Source organism: Acipenser ruthenus, chromosome 8 (assembly GCF_902713425.1).
Source record: "Acipenser ruthenus chromosome 8, fAciRut3.2 maternal haplotype, whole genome shotgun sequence".
NCBI lineage: Eukaryota > Metazoa > Chordata > Actinopteri > Acipenseriformes > Acipenseridae > Acipenser > Acipenser ruthenus.
In genome coordinates this window covers 17,577,347-17,598,383 of record NC_081196.1, presented here as the reverse complement: position 1 = coordinate 17,598,383, position 21,037 = coordinate 17,577,347, and the positions used below count along the sequence as shown (strand labels likewise).

At 34.9% G+C, this 21,037-nt stretch overlaps 1 protein-coding gene across 2 annotated transcripts; it reads left to right on the top strand.

Moving 5' to 3' along the window:
- Nucleotides 1-7,474: 7,474 nt before the first annotated feature.
- LOC131696496 (T-cell receptor-associated transmembrane adapter 1-like) lies at nucleotides 7,475-20,974 on the top strand. Of its 2 annotated transcripts, none has more exons than XM_059028661.1 (6): nucleotides 7,475-7,576; nucleotides 10,074-10,178; nucleotides 10,592-10,628; nucleotides 12,813-12,877; nucleotides 14,789-14,865; nucleotides 18,017-20,974. In XM_059028661.1, exons 1-6 carry the CDS (start codon nucleotides 7,570-7,572, stop codon nucleotides 18,263-18,265), a joined length of 540 nt encoding a protein of 179 aa, XP_058884644.1. In that variant the 5' UTR covers nucleotides 7,475-7,569; the 3' UTR covers nucleotides 18,266-20,974. The 2 variants fall into 2 exon arrangements, with proteins under 2 accessions (XP_058884644.1, XP_058884645.1); XM_059028662.1 differs by having other exon boundaries at nucleotides 7,515-7,576; nucleotides 10,122-10,178.
- The last annotated feature ends 63 nt before the right edge of the window (nucleotides 20,975-21,037 follow it).

Sequence of the window (21,037 nt, the reverse complement as noted above, 5' to 3'; positions counted from 1 at the left end):
AGCACCATCTTGGTGCTCATGGAGGCATACTGTTTCCGTAGTAGTAGTTCCTGCGGAGCGGACGTGCTCAGTCCTGGAACAGGTGGTTGTGCTGGCAGTGCAGGTGCTCCAGGTCGTAGTGCTGGCTTGGTAGCTTCAGCTCCCAAATCTGTAGTCTGCCAATAGAAGTAACAATAACAAACAGCGCTCATCTGTGTTGCATGGCAGTGAAGTCGTCTCAAGCAGTAGTGAAGATGCTTTTTGAGCCCCCCAGCCAATCCGGATCTCCAGATCTGCTCAATTGGTCGCTTAGCAACACGTCTCATATTGCACGTCCCAGCTGCTTCCACAAAGGCACACATGCACTCACAAACCAGTGACAGGGCACTCCCCGTCACACCCCTCTGAACTGTACTTACTGGGTAGTTTTGTAGACCCCCTAATGGTTACAAAGATACCCCGAGCCATATTGTTAATAGTTTGAAAGATAAAGCAAAACTATTATGTTTTACAGATATGATCATTTTAGGAAATTAATATATTAAAGTTCTAATCTGGACTGCTTTTCTGTTCCAGAGTAAGAAACATAGCAAAAATGGAAAGATATTTTCTTTGGTTTTCCTTTTTAAAATAAAGATCAGTTTCCAATAAAAAATAAGTGGCGATAAGGCTTTCTTCCATTTAGTAAAAGAGTTAAGTGTTATGATGCTAGTTATCTAATTATGGCATTACTATCCTTATTTAAATTTACTATATTAAAAGCATAGTAAAGTAGGTTGGGTGCGGAGAGGTATGGTAAAGCATATTTAAAAACACATGGCAAACTATGTCATTGTATTTATCTTGCTCTTAATTGTATTATTACTTGTACTGTGATTCTTGAAATGTATTTTTGTTTACGACTGTAAGTCACCCTGGATAAGGACGTCTGCTAAGAAAAGAAACAAGGACCAGGGGTCACAAATGGAGATTAGATAAAGAGGCATTCAGAACAGAAAATAGGAGGCACTTTTTTACGCAGAGAATTGTGAGGGTCTGGAACCAACTCCCCAGTAATGTTGTTGAAGCTGACACCCTGGGATCCTTCAAGAAGCTGCTTGATGAGATTCTGGGATCAATAAGCTACTAACAACCAAACGAGCAAGATGGGCTGAATGGCCTCCTCTCGTTTGTAAACTTTCTTACGTTCTTATGTTCTTATGAAATAAATAATAATAATAATAATAATAATAATAATAATAATAATAATAATAATAATAATAATAATAATAATAAATGCATTGTGAAACTGCAGAATTACTGTGCACATTTTTTGTGGTACTTTTATAAGTGTAATTCAGAAATGTTCACATTGTGGCCTACATTTCATGTAGAGCTCCCTACTGCATGCACATGACATGCCCCTTACTACAGTATAGATTTACTACTGTACTTAATTGCCACCATAGACAATTCCTTTTAGCCAGTTTAAATAAAATTACAATAAAAACAAATCATAAACCTGTTTAATTTTCATTTGTGTGGCTCAAAATACAGGCCTGTATTCTTTATTAAAGCTTACCAGTGATAGATGTGAGCGATGGTGATACATATCAGAGGATATAATTAACCGCACAACAATGGAAACTATTACGGCTATCTAAGTACGCATGTCACTGTGAAGCGACAGTAACTGACAACAACGAAAACAGCCACCAAGACTACTTAAATGTGAAAGCTGGAGTGCTTTACATTTTCATGTTTCATTATTTTAACTACTGTGCCTACAAAAAATAATATTTGTATCAGATTTGGTCCCTCTTGTTAAAGTATGACATGTATGGAAGTGATACAATTTGCATGTGTATAAATATTGTAAGAATTCAAGAGGCTCTCATAATAAACAGGACTGTTTAATGATGTCTCTAGGGCAATATTGTAGCACACTGAGCTCCACAATATGGTTCTTCTGATTTAGAAGTGAAAGGAGGACAGCAGTAGCTGTAGCATGTCTGTTTTCCATTTCAACCATAGGTTAAAATAGGTTTCTGGTCTAGCTGTAGCAAAAGTCTTGCTTCATTTAAAAAAAAAAAAAGTTTCCTCCTTTGAAAGTATTTTCAACCTGTAATTTCAGATAAATCATTTAGCTGACTGACCATGCTACTACTTAACTAGGTAAATGAATGGGGATGGTAACGTAAGTGTGGCACGTTACAGGTAATAAATGTGTACGGAGTCCCTTGGGTTAGTTCATGGAGTTCTTTTGGGAACCCCAAATTGTTGAAGTATACCTGTCCGTGTGTGTCACAATTCTCATTATCCCCTGACTTCACAGAACTGGAGGTATGACTGCGCTATGGAACCTGAAATTCTGAGGAGTCCATCCAGTATTAAAACATTAATTCAAATCCAACGGCAGAATGACCGGGACGAATTGCATAGCCAAATTAGGCCGTTTCACTATGTAGATGAGGAGATTGATCTAAGGAAAGTAATTCAGCTTTTAAATTGAGGTTTAAACATATGCTCTTTTCCATGCATTGCACTTGTTATATAAACAGACTATTCTAAGAATGTTAAAGAAGTGCTGTGTTTATGCTGTGAACAACCCACTTGGTTCTGTTTGGGTGATCGGTTGTTATTATTCACAACTGACCATTGAGACGTCGGGAACCAACGAAATACAAGAAACTTGATAACATGCAAACTCATTAAATTTAAATATCATACGTAATTCATATATTTTGATGGGCAAATTAAAGACTAATCTCATCACTTTCTGCTTCATTTAAGGGGAGGGCAGCTACCCTGCCCATGGCTTCCCTACAGTCAGCCTCTCCACTAACAGGAAACTGTGCCTAAATTATAGGTAGATGTACCCCAAAGGGTAGACCGAAGGCCAAAGATGTAATGAAAATATGTATAACTAAGTATTTGTCTAAGATTTAATAAGCGCATGAGTTTTCCTGGCTGAATTCAGATTCAGCATTTGAGAATTTGGATTCCGAAGAGAAATTGAGTTGGAGTCTGCAGGGCTGTGGGTCCAGTGGTGTTGAGGGTAGATTTTTCAGCTGTGTAGCGATACATGAACAGAGATAAGCAAATGAAAAAAGCAAAACAGAGAATAAAGGCATGACTTGGGGTTTAAATAGAGATTGACAGATATAACTGGCGGGACAGAACAGGGGAGGAGCCCCAGCTCCTGTCCTCTGAATCACATGCAAGGTTACAATTAAATAATATTTGAGTAATAAAAAAAAATTCTTCTGTTTTGTGTTCAGTCATTTTTTTTGTTCAATTCATCCTATAGATAGATAGATATACACACATACATATACTGATGCACAATGAAAACGCAACAGTCGAAGTTTTACATCAATAGCTCATTGGGCACATATATAATGTTATTTACATTTTAAATAGTGAGCAGATAGGTTTGTTGATTGTTAAGTAGTATTGTTTCTTGGGATAACAAAACACAGAGCTCATAAAAACGACAGGTGCTCAGTGTTTGGTATTTGAGTGGAGTTAAAATTGCCAAAATGAGTTGATTAAGAATCTGTATAAATAGCCATTCGAAAAGACATGATTTTAATTAACGCAAGAACAGTAAAAGATATGACCACACCCCGCTTGAGTAATGAAGATCGCCTGGTTGCTATTGGCATGATTGAAGGCAGCCTGTCTGTGAGAGACATTGCCCGGAGAATGAGATGTTCTGCTTCAACAATTAGCAGACTAGTCCAGACAAACCAGGAAACCGGTTCTGTGAAGGACAGGCCACGTCCTGGAAGGCAGAGGGTCACCACACCGGCCCAGGACTATTATGCTGACTGTTGCGTTGTTCAAACCAACCGGTGGGCCGATGGAAGTGTGATGATGTGGGGAGGAATCTCCTTTAACACAAGAACGCCTTTGGTGTAGATTAAGGGAAACCTTACTGCTCAGCGATACATCATTGACGAAGTCCTTGAGGCAACAGATTTTCCGTTCCTGCAAGCCAATCCGGAAGCGTTGATTTTCCAGCAGGACAAGGCAAGATCATACAGTGCTAGGATTACAATTGCACAACTTCAAGATAACAATGTCAAGGTCTTGCCATGGCCAGCTTTTTCTCCTGATCCGAGTCCAATAGTGCATCTCTGGGACCAAACCGCCAGTGCCATCCACAGGAGACAACCATGACCAGCCAGCGGGCTACAGCTACACAGGAAGAATGGCGGAATATCCCACAGCAGTCTATCCAGAGGCTGATCAGGTCTATGCGTCAACGCTGCCAGGATTGTGTTAATGCTCAGGGACGGCATGCCTGATACTAACTTTGTAATGTTTTCTTTTTGACAGTGTGTCACGTTTCATACTAAAAACAACTTTGATCTGCATTTTTTTCCCCCCATTTTCTGTGATTTTGTTTGATATCTATGTTTAAAATATTAAATAAATCCTTTAGACTTGAGTGTTGCGTTTCTTTTGTGCATAAGTATAATTATATATATATATATATATATATATATATATATATATATATATATATATATATATATATATATATATATTGTAACCGAGCTGCAACTCACTCGGGTTCGTTGCCCCTTTAAAACACCGACCCAGGACACAGAAATGGAGTTTAAAGCGCTGTTGCGCTATGTGACAGGAATGGCTGAGTGGTCTGACGTCAGGCAGAAGCAGGAACAAAAACTGACACCAGGGCAAGTACTGCAGTTCAAGTGGCGTTTGCCGTTTTTATTATGCAAACAAAAAATAAAATAAATATTTTAAACAAAAACACTTGCTCACAGAGCAAAATAAAAGGTTAAACAAAAACAAATCTCGAACACAAAATCAACAATAAATAATAAATAAACCATACAGGTCAGGCTGGGCAGTCGCTGTCACTGTTCATGTATGTTATAATTTAGTTTCGTTTTCACACGATCGCTCCACTCTCGCTCTCTCCGCTCCTACAACACCCACCTCGAGTTGGAGAGCTGCAGGCTTTTTATAACAGGTGACCATCTCCCGATTAGCAACAAATTAAATCACTTAATTAATTCGGGAGATGGCCACCTTCTGCACGAGTTTTAATTATGTTGTGGATGGGGCTTCCCATCCACGCTAAACAAAACAAACAGGCTACGCCGTCATTTAACCAAAACAATAAAACATACGGCGCTCGCCGACATAAAAATAAACAAAGAAAACAATCTGCACAGGGGCGGAGGGGGAGACCCCGATCTAAAAATAAACAAAACAATGTACAGGATGCTCGCCCTGTTACACGCTATTTTTAATAATCACACAAAAACAAAAATAAACACCTAGCTCTATACGAGCACTAACTAGACACACAGAATCCTAACCTATAACAGGACGACTAAGCCGTTTACCTGTAAGAAAACAAAAAACTTTAACACAACCACACAGGTTTACACTTCAAACACTTTCCTTCCAACTGCTCGAAAGCAGAGCACCTCTTCTACTTCCTTCTACCCAGCAGCCATGAGCAAATTGACTGCCCTCTTTAAATACCCTGCACCTGGTTCTAATTTAACAATACTACCCAGGCGCAGGGGATAATTAAACAATAAAACAATTAAACTAAACCAAATGTGCATTCGCATGTTATTTTTTTTTTCAGGCAGGGAGGATTAACCTCCTCCCTGCTGTGTTACACTATATATATATATTAGGGATGAAGCCGTTCCTTATTCTTTATTTTCAAGGTGGCATCCCTCACAAACACTTCTCTGGTAAATAATAAATCCAGTACACCATGGATAAATGAAAACGCTGTTGCGTGTGTTTATTTGTCATGAACACAAAAATACAAACAAAACAAAAACAAACTCTTCCCAAAGTCCCAAACTAAACAGAATACAGTCCATGTCTAAACGGAGACAGGCTAAGCTTGTTTACCCCAACCAAAACACAGTTTCTTTTCAATTCACGCTCTCTCTCGTTTTCTCCTCTCTCGTTCTCTAATCTCTCCACACTCCTACACTCTCTCTGTGTACAGCCACCATTTACTGCTTTTAAATGGTCCACAATACACTCCATCACAAATATATATATATATATATATATATATATATACACACACACACAGTATATATATATATATATATATATATATATATATATATATATATATATATATATATATATATATATATATATATATATATATATATATAAAGGTACAAACATTTTGCTCAAGAAATATGCTTCGCTGGAAAAGGTGTATTTGTAATAAACAATGCTCTATGTATTCTCTTGGTTCTGTATTAGTAACTTGCAATACAAGGAAAGTTACTTTGTTTAATCATTGCCCAGCTTGAATTGCTTTAAAGCTCAATTAACTGTGTAACTGTTTAGAAAACCGGGGGAAGAAATCAGTTTCATTACCTGGCAACATAATAGACATGTTTTAAAAAACCTACCTGTATGTAACTGCTGCAATATCTTCTTTTTAGCCATAATCCTTAACTATTAAAAGTAACAGTGACACAGTTAATGAGAAAATAAACAATTACTTAAACTGGATATACAAATCCATGCAGAAGGTATGTTATTTTTGGCATTAACTTGCACATAACCCTTCGTTTATATTTCTGTAAGCAGTCTATTTTATTCTTTCAATTGTAGTTTGAGGAAATACATTCTTGAATTAAAGATAACTGACACATTAAAGAGAAGGGCCATGTTCTTTTTTATGTTGCATAATCTTAATTTGTGAACAAAGAACAACTGGGTCCTATTTCATTGATCTAAAACGGAGGTGGATGTAAATGCTGCTCTGTAAATCATTTAAATGGGGTTGTAATTGTATGCACCTTTACAAACAAACAAATACACTTAAAACAGGTATTGTTAAGGGTGTGGTTATAGGGGGTTTTATAACCTTGGTAAATTGCATTAATTTACAGCTGTGACCAAAAGCTTTGTATAACCTAGAATTTTAGGATTAAGACAATTTAAAAAAAAAAAAAAAAAAAAACTCTATATGAACATAATGTAGATCTTTTATTTGACATAACGTAACCAAAGAAACTACAAAATGATATTGCAAAAGTCTACCGGAAGCCACAATAGTAATTCAGTATTTCGAGTTAGATTTTGAAATGTCACACTTTTCATTTCTCAGTTTTCCGTTAAGTATATGGAAGTGTGTAATTCAATGTTAAAGTAACATTATTCTGCAAGTTTCATTCGACTTTATGAAGCAAAATGAGTTATTGCTTAGGGCGATGCAACACTTTTGTCAGTAGCTGTACACCAATGTACTGAATTGCAGTAGATTAGTATAGATAGTTATACGTTTGCTGCGCTATAAACAACACAAACAAGCTTCTTCAGCTTTGTGTTTGATAAAAACTGAAATAGTTGGTTGTTTAGCTTTTTTCAGATGTGCAACACAGTTCAATACATACTGCACAGAAGACTGCAAAGAGAGACAGACCCTGACATCTCACCACATTTCCTGTTTGTAACAGAAAAAAAAGGCAGTGAAGGAATACAAATACAGCAGAACAGGTATTGATGAGCAAAATCACTGAGGAGAACACACATTTTTAGTTCTGATAAAAAGGCATTTTCTTTTCGCTATCTACAATGACAGGTAAATATAATTCATTTGTATGTTGCAGTTTTGTTATAAAATGAATAATTTCAACTGTTTTTACTTTTGGGTAACAGAAATATACGATTCAGATGTTCTGCCGTTCAGCCGATGTAAACCTTTGATTGTTCATCAAGTTTGTATTACTTTATTTTGGTTGTTGTTTGTAATTGGGTTCCAATAATGCTCTTTATCTTCAATACATTAAGTTTATAGGTGTACATTTGTAAATAATAGAAATAAAGCTAATGTAATTATGTTGGCAGCTCATGTTTAAAATACAGTACGTCAAACTAGCAGGAGTACAGAAATAACATCTTTTTACTTAAGGTAGGGATTTGTTATTTATGAAGAAATGGGTACTCTAGTGTATTGTTATACAGTCCAACAACTTTGACTTGCACATTTAATAAAATAGTGATTGTTTTAAAAGGGCTCCTCAAATGTATTTTAAAGAGTTTTTGCGATTAAGAATAGGCCTACTGGGACTTTACCAATAACGTTTAATGAATAGGACTCACATTACAGCTGTACATGGCCTTTTTCGGGGGAGGTTTCCAACAGCACCCAAATACAAAAGTGCTTCTTTGGGGGTGACCCAATCCCATTTTCTTTCCATGTATGTGCCACAATGCACATTGGACATTAAGGCTGGCCAATTTTCCCAAATTCAAATTTTCTTTACTATCACTGCATGTAATATCGCTGTCAAAAAATGTAATTTAATTAAACACATTATATGAATTATTGTAGGATGATATAAATATAAGCATAACACTTTTGCAGAAAGTAGGCAGATTTTGTACAGTGCAAACCCTAGTCCATGAAATGGAAAATATGCGTTTCAACAATCTCAATCTTGATAAGGCCTTTAACCTTTAAAAAGCAAAAGTGAATTGCACATTCGTTGTAAGCCATGATTTTTTCAACCGAAATACAGAAAGACTTAAACATACATTTTGTTACTAAAAAATGCATATATAAACTGAAATTTATAAAAGAAAAACAGTAATTTGAAATCTGATGTGTTACATTTTTAGGTCATGTATTGACCATGCCCATGAAACCTAAACCCACAGCATATGTATTTAATTAATTAAAAATGAATATAAAATACATATGTATTATTTAGTTAAGCTTCTTTTCCATCGTTTGAAGAAAACATGAGTTTATTTTAAGTTAAACTTGACTAAAAAGGCCTGGATTTATTTTGTATTTCTCTGGGATGGGGGTTACCACATGAATTATGCGTAGCATGAACTGTGTACCGTATCTTCATTTCAATGTATATTTTAGCTTTGAACATAATTCTTTAAGTAGCTGACAAGATACATATTTCTTTGATTTCTTAAAGATTATTAAAACTAGTAATGGATGCTGTTTGTTTGCAAATGTTGGTAACTTTTGCATTGAACCTTTCACTGCTGTGGCAGGTCACAATACCCATGTAACATTTTATTTTCACTTTTATTTAATTGTCAAAGTGCTCTGAAGAATATGGCCAAGTTATTTTTAGATATACCAAACTTGGTCATACTCTCCAAAATGCCACTTCTTAATGACATTTCATCCCCAGTTATGTACCATTGATCCATTAGAAATCAACATCAGTTAATGACATTCAAAAATGGAGCCCTATTGCTTTCAACCACCCTTGTCTGTTCATTATGAATTCATGTTAGCTTTGTGGTAGTGTGATATATCATGTAATGATGTTTATACTAATTCCAATGTACTAATGAATAACTAGTTAATATGTAGTTACATTGTTATGCAACGCATGCTCATATTTTACTTCTACAAGCCAATCTTACATCTACAACAACATCAGCGTTGCCCTTATGTAGCGCATTTCAGTAGGCGCGCAGCGGTCCTATCAAAACGCTTAACAGAAATGTTTTATATAAATATTAGCATTACATTTCTAAAAACAATACAAATTGTTAACCAGCTAGATAAAAGCCTAATACACTGCCTTTGGGCAATATATAAACAATGCATAAAAAAATAATAATAATTTAAGTGTGATTTTTAAGGTGGCAGGGAATTCCAAAGGCTAGGTGTGATCCTGAACCTGGGGAGTCACAACAAGCCTGCATTCTGTAAGCGCAAGGTATAGTCAGTAGCACTACAGACAAATCAATTTGCTGATGCTGTTCAGTTGGTAAAATTATTGCAAACTTAAAATCGAGGCTCTCAAAGATTTTTTTATTTTATTTTATTTTTTTATAGTGACCCTCAACTGAAAACAGGAAAAGTACATTCGCAAACAAGAAAGAAAGAAAGAAAATCTGTACTGCATTGTAGCGGTTTTGTCTGCAATTGCTCTAGATCCCAAAGTCCACAATATCTACTGTATATGTTGTTGTTTTATGAAAGAGAAGTTTCTAGAATTTATTTTGCACCCTTCAGGAGACACCCAGGGGTCCAGTTTGAGAACTTAAAAGCTACTAGAATAATTTCATTAAATATATTAATTTTAACTTTTTTTTTTAAGCTGGCAGCTGTAACATTCCTTGGGTAATTGTGTCTCTCACGGTTATAGCTTTGATCATATCCATATGTATTCATCTCCTTACCTACAATGCAAGACGGAAAAAAGGTGAGGACTTTTTGTATAGCTGAAAAATACAGCATTTTATTAATGCACAGTATAAAAATAAATGTAGTGATGAGATGTCACTATAATGTATTTTTTACCTCATGAAACTAAATAAAAAGGAAATCTTAAAATAAGAAAGTATCCATTTGTTAAATCGTAAAATAAATAAGCGAACATGACATTTGGTACAATTTTCAGAAATGTTATTACTGTTACCGGATATATGACAAGTGTACTGTACTATTAAAATGTATTTATTTTATTTTGGTACCTATGTCAACAAGTGACAAAAAACACTGTTAAAATCATAATTTTCAATAATATTGGTTTACCTCAAGAAAATAATTACGTCATACAGCCCTACTGTGCCATTTTCTTTTACAATAACGTATCCTTTTTTCTTAACATTGCAGAAAAACAGCCAATAACATACAGAGATTATGAACCAAGGTATGGCATGTTATATACTTTCAACATAGATGAGTTCATCATTATTATATTTAATTCTGCACATTCACGTGTGGGAATCCTAATTTATAATACAAAAATCACATGCTTCACATTTGAAAATACTTTATTATTATTATTATTATTATTATTATTATTATTATTATTATTATTATTAAACATTTAGCAGACTTTTATCCAAAGCGTCTTACAGAGACGAGGGGGTGCACTATGCATCACAACTGTTGCTGCAGAGTCACTTACAATAGGACCTTGGTTTTACGTCTCCTCCCAAATACCTTTTATATTTCTCAATAATTTTTTAAAAATCCAAATTTAGCCCTATATTAAAAATTCCATTCAAGTCGTAGAAATCAAGGTTTAACCCTAAAATCATCATCAATATTATTATTATTAGTTATCACTACTAGCTCATTCAGAAAGGCCATTGCTTTTTCTGCTCTTTTTGTACAATCAGCCCTATGATAGAATAGGAACAAGATAAGGTTTGCAGCATTCCATGCTAACTCTATAAAAGAAAACCTGTTGCCAGTCATTTAAAGCTGTGTTTTATTGTCATATTCAGGAATAGCCACTACAATATGTAACCTTTTATTTAATGGGTTAATCTTACAGTAGTTTCCATTTTGTATTTTATCTTGCTCTTAATTGTATTAATACTTGTACTGTGATTTTTTAAATGTATTTTTGTTTACGACTGTAAGTCGCCCTGGATAAGGGCATCCGCGAAGAAATAAATTATTATTAATAATAATAATAATAATAATAATAATAATAAATGCATTGTGAAACTGCAGAATTACTGTGCACATTTTTAATAATAATAATAACAATAATAATAATAATTATAATGTATTTAAGCTGGCTGACAGAGCTTTTTTATGTTTACAAGAATAACTTGAAAACTACATTTGGCTCTGCCCTATTAGAGTGGCTCTGCCCTGCATATGCTGTGAAATGCTTTCTTCAGCTGAGCGATAGGCAGGGTGTGCCAATGCTACACGCAGAGGCTTGGAGTGAACCAGTAACCTTGTTCCCATAGCGAACACCTTAACCAGGGCGCACAAGTATCAAGCTGACACACAAAACCATCTTTAACGTGAGCTGGATCCAGGGAAGACTAACTGAGAAGCTTGCCAGTGATTTTCATTGCAAATCATTTATTTATTTAAACAAATGGTGTTGAATTACAATTGATTGAATCAAATTCAGTATTGACAACATGAAAACAACAGGCATGTACTGCCTCCATGATGGTCTTTAAGAAATGACGAGGTACCTGGTTATATTTTCACTTTGTGAAATGTTACTTTGCTCTTTAGTCACAAAATATATGCTTTAAGAATACATAAGAATAAATAATGTATACTCCAAGCACGTTCATGAAGTCCTGTGATTACTCCACGAATGAGGAAGGACAGGTAACTGAGACGCCCCTATGAGAGTATTGTATATACAACAGGAGTATTATGTATTCAGACATTCTTTGTTTAATCCAACACTTTGGCATTTGAAATTACATTTCTAGAGCAAGCTCTGCATCTGCTTAGAAATGCGGCCTACTTTGGAAAAGTTAGATAAATTCCAAAATGAACCAAAAATCACTCTGTAGGGTTGAATGCATATTTTATTAAATGCTAAAACTCTTAATGTTGTATAAGGCTAGATATTAAGAACTGACTTTCTTTTATTAATTTTATGTCATTCCCATGATTATCCATAAAGGACAAAGATGAAATACTCAAATTTAATGTACATTTTTACAATCATTATTTTTACAATAATGGTCCACCTTAAATGCAAAAGGGTTAAAAATAAATAAATAAATAAATGGTTACATTTTGGAGGCTATTCTACTAGTTAGTTAAGGTTCTAAATGCATTTGTGTGTAGTTGTGTCTCATACAGTTTTACATATATGTTTTTAAAATACTAAAAAGAAGGCTGTTACCTTATAAGGCATTGTTATATGCTCTGTTGGTGTTTCTTTGTGATAGAAGTATGAATACAGTACATCATTGCCGCAAGTTCAGCAGAGCATGTACTCAAAGCGACAAAGCAGAAAGTGGGTTTCAGAGGGGGTGAAACTATATTTTGTAATGTAAATTGTTGTTTTTTGGTAAAATAAATTATGTTTCAATCTAACAGATGTCAATATTTTTCGCAGCTTTCCGGAGCCAGAGTATATTGATGAAAATCCCATTTATGGGAACATTAATCCTGAAGTTGTAGGTAAGAGTACTAATTATATATATATATATATATATATATATATATATATATATATATATATATATATATATATATCATTTTAACACTTAAATATTAGTTACTTTTGATAACATAGTGCAGGACTGTTTAAAGAGCGTTTCCCGAGTCATATATAGTAAAAGCTGTCTAATCCAACCCCTCTATAAAACTGCATTCTGTTTAATTCGGCATGATTTTTGGGTCCCGACCAAATCCCTGTTGAAATAAATGGTGTGATATCCTCTATAATTCGGAAAAAAATTGTGTTTATCAAAAAAAAAAAAGAAAAAAAAAGAAAGAAAAGCTGAGTTTACCAAAATACAAACAAAAAAAAGCTACTGTAAGTGAAAAATTCAAAAAAATCGCAAGGCAAACCATTTCAGACATTCTGAAAATTGAATAGGCCTCCTTATAGCAACAGGGAGAAAACCTGAATGCCAGTGGAAAGTGCCTGAATCCTGCATGCATGCACAGTACAAACTAGAACATCTTTCTATGGGAATGGTATAAACACAGGTTTGTGCTAATAACAGGTATTAATGTGTTTATTATACTGTGCATGAGCAGTAATAAACATTGAAATAGTTTTGTCAGTTTATTTTTTAGGTACTGTATTTTTTTTACAGTAATCCAGCACAGTCCCAAATGATGCCAGATTGGACAGGTTTTACTGTTCAATGGGTTCCACACCATTGGTCTTGATTTAGAGGTGACACATCAAGGCTGGTAATGGGTTTTAACAAAGTTCAAGGACAATTTGTCTTTTTTTGGTAGAAGTAAAAAAAGACAGAAAACAGCACAAATAGACAGGTTTAATGAACGCAAACATCTTTGTATTCAAATGTCATTGCTACTATTAACTGTATTCAGATTTTTCATTTAAGTAAACTAAACGTATTTTAGATGACTGGTTTTTCCCCCGTTACTGACATTTTGTTTAGAACTGGCAGGTTAATGGTATAGCTCTTCTGCCAAATTGTTGGACAGCTCTGGTGCTCTATTCCATATAGTGAGATCAGAAGTGCAAATACGATAGCTCTTTCTACCACCAGGGATTATGAATCAGTTATCGCCTGCTCCTAGATTTCAGTCAAATCGTAATTTGTGTCTGGTTCAATACGACAGGTAGGCTAGCTAAAGCAATCCCATTGTACATGCCATATATCTGAAAAAGCATTAACCACGCAAGACAAGGAAAACGTGTACTTAGAATGGTCTTGGAAATCACTTCCGTGTAATCGTGCAAGAGACATCCCAGTTTCTAGCTACCATGTAGGCTACTGTATGTGTAATTACAACTTCCCATGTAATTCACATGTTTGGAACTAACTGCACCGTAAACAGTATTGTGTTCAATTTGTTGAGCAAGGCTAATTTAATATTTAGAACATATGAGATATTTAAAATCAATGTATAATGAGACTTAATTATAAACAGAAATAGTGGATTGTGTTAGGATACAAAGTGGACATGAAAATAGCAATGGAATCTACCCAAACAGCAAAAAAAGCATTACATCATCTTTCAGATACTGCTAGAAGAAGCAGAAATTAATAAGGACAACACTGTATCAGCCACAGTAACAGTCTCTGCATATACCTGAACACACAGCATGATTTAGAGCAGAGGGAAATGACTGTGATCTACCTGTGGTATTTATAGGACAATACGAGAAGTAATATGAGCAAGCAGCGTGATCCACTTTATGTAGAAACTCTACTTGCTCCCAACGTCATACTTGACATTGAATTGGTACAGTATATGGATACGAGCCCATGGCTCATGAACAACCACAACAGGTTTGCTATATGTCTTCATTTCTTAGACACATTATGCATTTTGAATTCAAGTTTTATTGAAAATGGTAATGTGTGTTTGCATTTCTCATTTAAGAAGTTGAAGAAGTTTCCGAAGTTTGTTACGAACAAATGAACGTAAAGGCTCCAGTGCGAGTTCAAAGAGAACGAAAGGTACCTTTTATTTGTATATAAAATTTAAAATGAATAATCTTCAGTTAGTTCCACAACAATTATAAAGGGGACACTAAACAAATATATAACTGCAAGTGTTGCATAGAATTGTCATGAATGTCCAGGGGCCCACACTACACAAGCAAATTAAGTTTATTTATCTTTTATCATTCTGTTTACAAATTGGTGGGGATTTCCTTTTCTAAAGGCCATTGCACATCATATCATTGTCTTTATCCTAATTTAATGTATAAATGATTGTACATTCAACACAAAGTGTTGCTGAACTTTGTGTTTGGTACAATGAACGGGTGTGGTAGGTTTTCTTCATACAAAAATACAATTACAAGGCTCATTTAAAATTTGTTTAGTGCAGTGAAATATGCTAGATTGATGGCGCTAGAGAGAATAGTTCAGAGGATAAAAAGAACAGCACAGGCCTCACCAAAGATGCCTTAACACTACCTGCTTAGAAGACCACCGTCTAAGGGTGTCTCTGTCTGTCCAATCCTTTGCCTCTTTGACGTGGTTTACATGCAATAATAAAAATAAGTCACGTTCTTGGCGCGCTATTTTGGTAGTACCTTTCCAGCAATTTGGGTTTACTGTAGTTTTCTTTTAAGGAAAGAAATTCTCCTTCCAAATGCAAATTTCCCTATTAATAATAAAATACGGGAGGGTATATTTAAAATGTGCCCATCAGCAATCCAATTTGGCCTTGTGCAACTCCTGATACCATGCAGCTTTCTTAAACAGGGTTTATGAGAAGTGTTTAGCTTGTGGTGAAGAACCACAAGTGCAGCCTGCCTCATTAGGCGACCAAAAAAAAAAAAAAAAAAAAAAAAAAAAAAAAAAAAGCATACAACAATACCAATGTTCCATAAGAGAGCGCTTACTATCCATGCATTATTTGCTAAACATTTGACTGCACATACATACATACATAAGGTTACCTACAAAAGGGTAGCTTTAGCAATTCTGATCCTTATGGTAGTCTACGAACAGCTAAAAATTCAGCACTTTATATATTTTATTTATTACAGTACATTTTCAAAACACTGGTAGTAAATCTGCAATAGGCTACCCTACTCACCCACATTTCTCACTACATAAGCCCCATATTTTTCTTTTTGAACAAATTTGTGGAACCAACAGGGCTTTTTCAGTTTTCATTCTTGTTGAAGTGATCTTACTTCAGCTCTTGTACACGGTCGCTAAAGTCTGCTGTTGAGGTCAGTAGCCCGCAGCTATAATGTAGGAGACCACTGTCACAAATTCCCATTTTGGGGTACAAACTTGCCTTTTTTTGTTCTTCGTACATACCCATGACAGATGCTACTTAAGACTAATATGTATAACATTAATTGCATCTTACCTTACTGCTAAAGGAATGAAAAGTCTAAGCTTAAAGCAATCAGCTATCCGATCACCAAATGTGCTTTGCAAAAGGCTTCATTCTTATTATTTTTCAAAGGGTTAAGTTTTTTTTTTTTTTACTTTGTAGTAGCTTCAGTATATTTTTATAAAACAGCTCAATTATAAAGCACTATCATTTAAAGAGCCACCTGCAAATTGCAATAATTTGAAACGTGAATAAATCACATAAAAAACAAATATACTGAATGAAGAATCTCTAAACCCTTTGTATTACAGCAATCTGTCGTGCATCCGCACATCACCTTTCCGCTAACCGTTTATCCACCATGATCAAGCTCTTCAGCAACGTTTTATAATTGAACCGACAATTTCAGTTCAGAGATTGTGGATCTCAAAGTGTAAAATGGTATTTAAAACAGGATTCATTTATCTGACTTTTTACATATGCAAAAAAAAAAAAAAAAAAAATGTCGGATATGCGATGGATTACTGTATTATTATTTTTATTATTATTATTTCAATTTGGTCAAAAAATCTTGCCAGGGCTACTTTCAGCAGGTCTTAATTGATAATAAAGAATTGTTCGGTATGTTCTTTAGTTATAGTAGGAAAGTTGCGCAAGGCTACTTCACACACATCATTTTCACTGCTGAAGTCTCATGAACATATGGCACAGCTTTCAGCCTTATTGCCATGCAAAAACAACTTGGTTTTTATTACATTTCTGCAGCTTTTAAGCATAAGAAAGCGTTTTACCCATCCTTTTTAGTCGTACTATGTTTTGGCCCCTCACTTCCTATATCATGAGGAATGTGTGTGTGCTACGTCACACTCACAATGGAGAGAATATTTTGAGTTTCTAAGCTGCATATAAACCACGTCTTTGAGAGACTGCAAATCTGCCAATAAATGGTGTTTTTTTTGTAGTCACATTCAACTTCAATTATACTTTTGATCACTACTGACCTTGTCTGGATTTGAAGTGGTGATGAAAGGGTTCTGTTGAGGTATTCTAATTTTAAATCAATGATATTTAGACTAAATAAACCCATAGAATTATTCATCTTGAGACATTGGAATTCATTGGAATTCCCACATTAGATGATGTGATTTTTATTGCATAGGCCCAATCTTCACTACCGTGATAAGACTACCAAACACAAACATGTTACAAAGGTATTAGCACCTCATAATCATGGTCACTACTGCTAGTTTTTGAAATGCTTGATTTGACAGGCCTGGACTTGTAACCACAAACCACAAAGGTCTAAATGTGTATGTATGTGCAGTGGAGTGCCAGATGGTTTTAAAAATAGATTTGACAGCCGTCGTGTAAACACGATGATCAAACTCTTCAGCACAGTGTGTGAGTGAGTGAGAAAGAGCGAAGTCTGGACAGACAAATTGATTCTATAATGGTCTATCACCCGTATATCCTGTGATAACCCTATAAAAGAAATTGCACATGTCCTATAAATATACTAATGTTAAATATGTATAAAAAAGTTGATAATGCTTAATAATAATAATAATAATAATAATAATAATAATAAACATAAACAACAACTGATGACTGTTTTTGCCACAAAACCCTTAGATTAAATAAAAAGTGTATAAACTCAATAAATGTGAGATTGCTCTTGACAGAACCAATCTAATTTTGGGATTAGTCTGGACACAGGAAGTTTGTTTTAGTGGATTGGCATTACATGAAGTTTTTAGCTGGTCATTGTAGCTCTCCAGTGCTAATGATATCAATTGTTTGTGTCTGCAGGCAGCAGATGCACACAATATGTGCTACGCATCTCTTGAGTTATCAGCACAGAAGCAGCACAGAAAGCACAGAAAAAAGAAGAACAACTCAGTGGAGTTTTTGGATACAGACATGGAGGAAGGGAAAATGCTTTCTAGAACAAACAGCATGTACCTGAACAGCCAGCAGCTGGCAGCTGGAAATGGGGATGAAGCCATTCACGAGGATCCCTCTTTGCTTTTGAGCATGATTAATACAAATAGGTACTAGGCAACAGAAAACTGCTTTCTTTAACTCCTCACAGCTTTCGTACTTTTATCAAATTTAAAATTTACTGTAACTTTCCCTACAAGTTTAGAATTTATATTGCACTTAAACAGTAGGTAGCAGGGTTCCAAAGAACATAGCGTTACACATCCCCACGTGCTGCTACAACTGTTTAAATAACATGCCTCAAATTTTTCTTCACATTGTAACATCGTGACAATTTTTTACTTATAACTTTAAAGTCTGTTTCAAAGCTCTTTTTAAAAAGTCCACTCTAGTGCACTGATAGTGTAAGGATTATTGACCACATTGTCAAACGGGTAACACAGCAATAACGATCCAGGATGTGGTATGGAACAAACGCCAGAACACTCATGGTTTTTTTTTTTTTGTTCTTTAAAATCGCTCTTCCTGCAGTCATTCAGAGCAGTGTGGGGGAGCGTGACTATAACTAAAGGGCAAAAATTCAAGTAGTCTAGCTAAATAGTCCAAGTTCTTACCTTTCAAAGGCGCTGTTGACGATCACTCTAGGACTTGTAGAACCGGAGAAATCTTTGAAGTGGCTAGAGTCAGTAAAACTGCAGTGAACAGAGCAGAAATGGCGGCTTCCACATATGGGGCGCCAAGTGTGTGTGTGTGTGTATATATATATATATAAGGCAGTAATATTTTTTGACCGATTTATTTGTTAGAAATGTTAGCTAAATGTTGACTCGCCAAGTGTAAAAAAAAATTAAATTCACAGATTTGTTTGTCAGAAACTAAGATTTATAGACCGATTTTAAATGTTGAATTTGCCATACACGTTTTCAATATTTATAAATTATATCTGAAAGTACACATTTCAAAACTTAAGAATGTGTTTAATTAACATTTATGTATTTAGCTAAATCTAGACTTTGTAGTTAAATCTAGGAAAAATACGCAATTTACATTAAATCCGGAAAAAACAAACAAACAAAAAAACACCAGTTAAAATATAGTTAAGTTGTAACGTTTTAATGTGTGCCAGCGGGGGAAGGGGGCTGCGCAACTAAACGTATGCTAAGAAAAGTGGACGGCATGCAAAAGTTTGCACACCGCTGATCGAGGACAGATCTCAAACCTCAGTGCACTACAGCAACCTTTTAAAAAAACAGCTTTGAAATAAAGTTAGAAGTGTAAAAGGTTGTGAGGATGTTAACAATGAAAAGAAAATGACAGGTACGCTATTTAAACAGTTGCAGCAACATGTGGGGACGGGTAACGCTATATTTTTTGGAACCTCGCTACTTACTCTTTAAATTTGGTATAGCTAACATATTAATTTAAACAACCTTTCGTGAACTTCCATTCGCTAGGTCACACATATAGCAAGCACGTATTTAAAAAAAAAAAAAGAAGATATTGCACAATACAAGTTAAAGAAAGCTCTGTCTGCATTTCACCAGGAGAGTGAACTTGTCCTCACCCATTTAATATTGTATTACCTGTTAACCAGCCAGCTGATTCACCCAAAACTAACATGTTTTAACCCTGAAAACATGCCTCGGAAAAGTAAAGACGGAAAAATAAGAGCTTTATGTATCACAGTATGTATATATACACACACACACATTATATATACTGTATATGTAAGTATATATATATATATATATATATATATATATATATATATATATATATATATATATATATATATATATAAGGTTCGGTTACAGTGAGAGTTTCAGTTTGGATTCCAATGCTCGATCAGCATTGAAAGGGCATTTATTAACGAGGAACAACCATTGTGAGGCTGAGGTGATCAGTGACCAAACATTAAGATACTCTGCTAGTACCTTTCTGCTTACTAGATTGTAACATTATTGGTTATGGCAATTTTTTTTTTTTACATTGTTTTTATATTTTATCTAGATTGCAACCGTAATAATATTGTATCACTGCAAAATGTTATTTAAACATATAAATGCTTTGAAGTTTTATTGCAGTGTTGATTCCTCCCCTAATTTTGATGCAATACAAGGGAACTGTGCACTACACTGGATGCCCATTTTCTGCACAGCACCTGCATGAGTTATTTGGTTCTAGTTGAGTTTGGTGCCTAGCTAGTCTACATTTTTTAATGGTTGATTTGACAATTATCTTTACCCATTGTTGGCATGACATCATTAACATAACCAGTACATTCTTCCTGTTCACTGTTTTGTGTACTGTACTCCTAAGAAACCAGAGCTAGCTGGCTTTCTAGTTTGTTTGTTAAAAGCATTTTCAGCTGAAGGCAAACAAACTTATTTCTGTGCAGTCTATTTATTACTCTTGTGAACTAGACGGGGAGGCTTCTGCTGAACCAGTCAAACAAGGACATTAAATGTTGTTTTTGTTACATTGATGACATTTATGACACCTTTGGGAAAAGGCCTCAATTGGTTCCCATCTAAGGCTCATGGAGCTCCTAACTTGGAAGTTCTCATTCCAATGCCAGTGTATTGTACTTGTGTTCTTTTCACTTGAAACATTACAAACCTATTTCTACTATTATTTCAATACGGTTTGCTCAGCCTAAATTTGGAACAAGAAATAGCCCTAAAAATATAATGTAGTTGAAAACATTTTTTTAAAGGTAGCACTCGAGTCACCTGGAGTATTGGTCAACCACAATTATTACTCAACAATTGAAAATGTTGCCTCACCACAGCCACCCAGATCAAGCCAATGGTCTGATTTCACCTACTTAAGAAACAGGGACTAGTCTGACCAGTAGGGGTCACCAAAACACAATGGAGATCAACTATA

Bases quoted from the DNA above. Each gene is read 5' to 3' on its own strand.
- LOC131696496 (XM_059028661.1), top strand. The intron at 10,629-12,812 runs GTATGGCATGTT...TATTTTTCGCAG, and splicing joins TACAGAGATTATGAACCAAG to CTTTCCGGAGCCAGAGTATA. The intron at 14,866-18,016 runs GTACCTTTTATT...TTGTGTCTGCAG, and splicing joins GAGTTCAAAGAGAACGAAAG to GCAGCAGATGCACACAATAT.